General features: G+C 38.6%; 1 protein-coding gene and 1 pseudogene across 3 annotated transcripts in view; both read left to right on the top strand.

Annotated features, from left to right (window-relative positions):
• SQD1 (sulfoquinovosyldiacylglycerol 1) overlaps nt 1–791 on the top strand; it is a 65,586-nt gene extending 64,795 nt beyond the window's left edge. For both annotated transcript variants that reach the window (XM_089802991.1, XM_089802992.1), the window contains one exon: nt 75–791. In XM_089802991.1, the coding sequence (XP_089659117.1) occupies nt 75–488 (414 nt within the window). In that variant the 3' untranslated portion in view covers nt 489–791. The remainder of the gene's footprint in view (nt 1–74) is intronic.
• Nucleotides 792–4,298: 3,507 nt separating this feature from the next.
• Nucleotides 4,299–5,481, top strand: LOC149536670 (enoyl-CoA delta isomerase 1, peroxisomal pseudogene; annotated as a pseudogene). Its single transcript, XR_016357266.1, has one exon. The product of XR_016357266.1 is annotated as an enoyl-CoA delta isomerase 1, peroxisomal pseudogene (transcript).
• The last annotated feature ends 519 nt before the right edge of the window (nt 5,482–6,000 follow it).

Consider the following 6,000-nt stretch of genomic DNA (forward strand, 5'->3'; position numbering starts at 1 on the left):
CAGTCAAGGGAATACCCAATTTTTTCTGTGAAAGTACTGCTGAACACATATTGCATAATGTACTGTGGTTGCAGACTCGAGGGTATCTAGACATAAGAGATACAGTCCGATGTGTTGAACTTGCCATCGCTAATCCCGCAAATCCTGGGGAGTTTCGTGTTTTCAATCAATTTACTGAGCAGTTTTCAGTGAATGATCTTGCAAAAGCTGTTACAAAGGCTGGTGAGAAGCTGGGACTGGAGATCAAGACCATTAGTGTGCCCAATCCTCGTGTTGAGGCTGAAGAGCACTACTACAATGCAAAGCATACAAAGTTGGTCGAGTTGGGATTGCAGCCTCATTTCTTGTCTGATGGACTACTGGACTCTTTGCTTAACTTTGCTATGAAGTTTTCTGATCGTGTAGACATGTCAAGTATCATGCCTGCCGTTTCATGGAAGAAAATCGGTGTGAAACCAAGAACAGATGCTTCTGAAGTGAAATTATAGAATATCTTCCTTCATGCAAATATGAAATATTTGTAACTGTCCCAATCACAATAAAAACCTTGCTTGTATAAAGTTTGGAAGAAAACAGAAAGATCTAACATGTATAGAGTTTTAGTCATATTTCAACTTACATCTTTACTCTATAGCTGTGTAAAGTCATTTACTCACTGACTTTCAAGCTTCAAACTTTTCAAATGCTTGTGCCTTAAATAAACTGAAAGATGTAACATATGTGGAAGCTTATAGTTACACTCTCTCCAACTGATATGTTTATTTTTTAGTATTATAAAAGTCATTTTCTCATTGACTTTTCAAGCTTCAAACTTTCAAACCCAATTCTCTCTGATTAATTTCCGAAAACTTGTCTGAAAGTTAATACTGAAATATCAAATTTCTTATATTCCATTGAACAAAGTTATAATGCCTGCGCCCATAGGCACTAAATGGTGATCAAGTTTCAGGCGATGGTCTTTCTTTTTTGGAAAAAAGTGATTTCAATTATTCAGCACATGGTGAAGTCTGTCCTTAATGCCCCCTTTTTATACTTTGAGTGCTTTAGGAACTGGTCTTTTAGGGGCAGGATCAGCAGCATACTGAGGAATTGATTGTTATATCTGTGAGATGCCTTAGCCAGAAGATTGTGTTAGTTGTAACAAACAAGATTATATTTATGAACTTCTAAATGATTCAATTTAAGGTCATGCTAGCCCCAAGTTTGCATCAATGGCTTAAATGTTGATCTATTAATGGGTATAACAAACATATTTTAAAAAAAAAATCCAACTATTAGATAATCTAATATGATTGTGCTTGTTTGATTGCATTTATTTAATTAATCTATGTTAACTACTAAAGAATGAATGTTTTTTCTTTCCAATAATATTTTATCATTAGTCATTAGTTGAATAAATAAAGATTAATACCATTCTTATACAAAAACTCCTAAGATATCAAATTGCTTTACAATGTAGCGTGTTTTCATAATCTCTAACATTTACTCTTTTATTATTTTCGATCTCCTTTTAACAAGAATAGGGTTTATTGATCCTTCCTTAGAGGGAAGAAAGACAACAATGAATGAGAAGGACTGGGGCGACCAGGGACTCTAGCTCAAGCATCCAAGATTTACCTCTAGCACCACCCTTGTGGACACAAAGAGACATATAAAGAAAGGAAATAAATTTATTAGATTTCTTACCCTTAACAATTATCCATTCCTCTTCCACCTTTTCTTCCTCATCATGCCAAGCTAACGACCCCATTGCTAGTTGCCATTATCCTAAAAAAGATTGCTTGTAGAGAGTATATTCGATTTCAGATGTTTTAGATTAAGGTAAAAGCAGGTTTTGAAGGGGCCCCGAAACCCATTACATCAAAGAGAAAGATAAACCATTAAGCACAACTAGGTTTTAAAAGGACCTGAAACCAGCCAAACAACTAAACTAGGTTTTGCAGGGACCTGAAACCAGTAGATATGACCAGTAAAATTAACCAAAAACTCTGGACTCTGAAAGGACAAACAGACTGGAGCAAAGCAGCCAAGAAGACTATCCAAACTAGATACCAGAAAACCAGAGACAAGACCATAACACCAACCCAGAAGAACCAGTCAGCATAAGGGAACAAAAGATTATCTTTTTAAAATGAGGTTACCCTTACGTGATCGAAGGGTCATATCTAAAGGGGGAGCAGAAGGCTTAGCCTTCTTCCCTTTAACCGCAATCCAACCGTCCTCAAACTTCGTTGCCTCGGTCACCCAAGCCTCAGAGGACAAAGACCCGTGGAACCCAGGGGATGCAGAGGCCTCAACAAACACCCTATGAGAGACTGACGACAACTGACCCCTAGGAGGGTCAACCGAAGCAGGGGGAGAGATCAAATCCTTAACCACCAGCTTGGAAAGAACGCTGCCCACAGCCACTGAATCCACAGGATGAGACGCCAAATTCGATTTCAGATGTTGGTGCAATGCTTATTAATTAATTATATTGAATGAAAAAGAGCTTTTGGGATATTTTTAGGTCCTCTCCATTTCTTGGAGTGGACTGCTTTATGGAATTCCTTTCAAATTGGTCGACTCTGCATCTATAATTCCTATTTTTTGTGGTTGGCCTTATTGGTGTGTTCAATGAACAATTCATTGTATCATTTGATTGTATTCGTGATATTGGGAAGAGTATGTGTGAGGATAGGTCTGAGGATTTTGAAGGCTTATGCAAACAAAGCAAAATGTTTGGAGAATCAAATTGGAGGGTTATTACAGTTGATCAAAATTAATCATTATATCTTTGGTCAATGAGTCTCTTTTTATTTATTAAGGGTTAGTATAATCCTCAACAATGTGCCTAAGTTGATAGGTGTGGTGAGTGCCTTGGCTTCAAGCCTTAAACATTGTAATCGTTTGATATAGTGAGTACTCTTCTTGCATTGTGGTTACTCCCATCTTGGGGTTTCTACATAATTATGTGGCTCTTGTGTGTTTATGTGCATTGAAACCTTTTCTTTATCTTTAATTGATCATTAATTGAACTTATTCTACATCTAGGGTAATATTATTAAAAATTAAAGTGTGTTCATTTACCCCCTTTCAACATTAGCCTTGTTAAAAAATTGAATAAGAGCAAGCTTCCTCTTGGCGAAGCTTAATCACTTGAGGTAGATCTAGTATGGCTAGTGAAAAACTTTGAAGGTACCTAAGTTCAATGGAAGTCTTTTGAAAGGAAAGCATGGACTCTCATTTGGACTCTATCATATGGAGTTCTTAATGTAATAAAAAAGATACACGATCTTGTTGTTACAAATTCTCTTATTGCTTCTGAAGAAATCAAAGCTCTTCAAATTAGGGTCCCTTGGTCATGTTAAGGTTGTTTTGATACACTCCCATCACATTGTGTCCATTTTAGATGAGTATATGCCTAATCCTTGGAGTTAGTTTTCTAAAGTCATCTTATGGATCTTCCCACACAAATTTTGTGCATTGACCTAGAAGTTATCAAAAATATCCTTGAAGCATTGAGATTTCCCTTATAGGGTTGATAAGGTGAGGAACCACTTCTTGTTGTTGAACCATCTCCTTGCAAGTTTGTGTGTATAGGCCTTGGATCAAGCTTCCATGTTAAGTTATGCATCATATAACTTCCAATAGTTCTTGCCTGAGGAAGGACAAACATTTTTGGAAGGTGGCATGGAAACCATAAGGACTTAGTGTTTTTGTCTAGGTGTAATTGGAACAATGCAGTCTTTATTTCTTCCAAGTAGTAAATTTCATGTTTAAAATTTGATTATATTGATCAATAATTAGCTTAGGAATAACATTGAGAAATGTTGTTGAGCTTTGATATTTGATCAGTCCTAAGTGTTAAGTGTATCTCAGAAGAAGTGAACAGAATCTTTGGCTATAAGTTTGGGGTTCTCAAAATGTTTACCTCTCTAGATTTTAATTTATGTAATTCTACTTATTTGCCTCCTTTTAGTTTTTTAATGAAATATTTTTGTTGTTTCATCATCTAATATCTCTATAGATTTTCGCTTCCAAAATATTTCATCCTCAACCAATAGATTTTCATATTTTGCTAATAGCTTTTTCTTTATAAAATTTATCTTTTTCTTTATAAAATTTATCTTTGTCCATGCCTAACTTTATTACTTCCTCATTTAATTCCTTAATCTTTGTCCAATAGATTTTCATATTTTGCTAATCGTTCTTCTTTATAAAATTTGTCTTTATCCATGCCTAACTTTATTACTTCCTCATTTAATTCGTTAATCACATTTTCTATAATCATTTTTTCTTCAAAATATTTTTAAAGAGTCCTACGATTTTGAAGACTTTGAATAAAAGAACAAAAGAGGATAGCTACTATTTCTTTCCGTAGCCATCACGTCACTTCAAAACGATATTTCAAGATCCTGGTGTTGACAGCTGTACGAACGAGATCCCTCCCGAGCCAGGTAGGGAATCGGCGCGCCTCAATAATTGACAAACTGCCAACAACGCACCCCACCTCTCCAGCCATAGACCCGCACTGGCAGCATTGGTTTGCCCGCAAAAAAAACCAAGCATGAACAGAATGGGCCGTCCGGAGCCAGCCAAAACATGCAGCCTAGCGAAGGAGGGGAAGGTCTACATTTTGACGCTGCTCGGCAACGACGACCACAGACTCAATCCCACAACAATCGACGCCATTTGCGACGCCCTCAAAGAGGTGGACCAATCCTCCGACGCGGTGGCCCTGGTAACAACCAACGCCGGCAAATACTTCTCCAACGGCCTCGACCTGCGATGGATTGCTGAGAGTCCCGACGACCGCCTTGAGATAATAAGGGAGAAATTCGAGAACATGTTGGCGGCCTTCATGAGGCTCGGCGTCCCGACCGTGGCGGCGATCTGCGGCCACGCGGCGGCCGGCGGGTTCATGATGGCCCTCGCGCATGACTACCGCTTCATGACGCAGGGGCGCTCCGTGCTCTACATGAGCGAGCTCGACCACGGGATGCTCTTTCCTAGGAGTCTCATGGCGTTGGTTCGTAGCAAGTGTCTGCCCGCTGCCCGGCGCGACGTTGTGCTGGGTGCCCGCAAGCTGAGCGCGGAGATGGGAGTGGAGAGAGGGATCTTGGATGGTGTTTTAGGGGATCCGGCGGAGACTCTGCGGGCGGCGGTTGAGGCGGCGCAGGAGTTGGCGGGCAGGGAATGGACGAGGGAGGTTTACCGGGGGATCAGATTGGGGGCTTTTCCTGGCGTCGTGGAGGAGCTTGATGCCCATACCGACCCTTATCTCTTCCACAGCGCCTTGTCCAAGCTCTGATCATCGTTTCTGTTTTATGGGAACTCTCGTTTCCAGATCTGGGTTATTGTAATGTTTCGTTTTGTGGAAGAAAATGTGTTTCTCTTGTACTCGATCGAATTTGTGAATATTTTGGGAACTTCAACAAGATTATGCCTTTTCTTGGGTTATCAATAAAGATTACGCCCTTCTTGGGTTATCAATAAAAACTGTTTTCTTGGGTTATCAATAAAGATTATGCCCTTTTTGGGTTATCAATAAAAACTGCTGGCAAGGATCTCCTGGTCTTAAAACTGCTGGCAACAATCTCCTAGTACTACTATAGCCAGCATGTCCTGGTCTTAAAACTGCTGGCAACAATCCCCTAGTACTACTATACTGCTATATGTGAAAAAGTAAGTCAATTTTGATTATTGAACATTTTTGGTCTTAGAATCAAGTCTTAGTGTATGATGTTTAAGGCGTTCACCCCTTTTATCCTAGTAAATGTTCCATGCTAGCTGCCGCTATACTTATTTTGGCTAATAGTCACTATTCAACATTTTAAAGAGTAATTTGTGGAGTTTATTGATTTTTGCTACTTATATCTTATCAAATAGTGAAAGTAGAATATCAAAGTAAATACATAATAAAATAATTTGTAGATAAATGATTTGAGAAAAAATAAGACAATAAAAGAGATGAAACTATATCATGGAGTCATATATCACTTTTTCACAATAAACAAC

The sequence above is a fragment of the Cupressus sempervirens genome, chromosome 10 (genome assembly GCF_028749045.1).
Source record: "Cupressus sempervirens isolate cs-2001-9-10 chromosome 10, ASM2874904v1, whole genome shotgun sequence".
Lineage (NCBI taxonomy): Eukaryota > Viridiplantae > Streptophyta > Pinopsida > Cupressales > Cupressaceae > Cupressus > Cupressus sempervirens.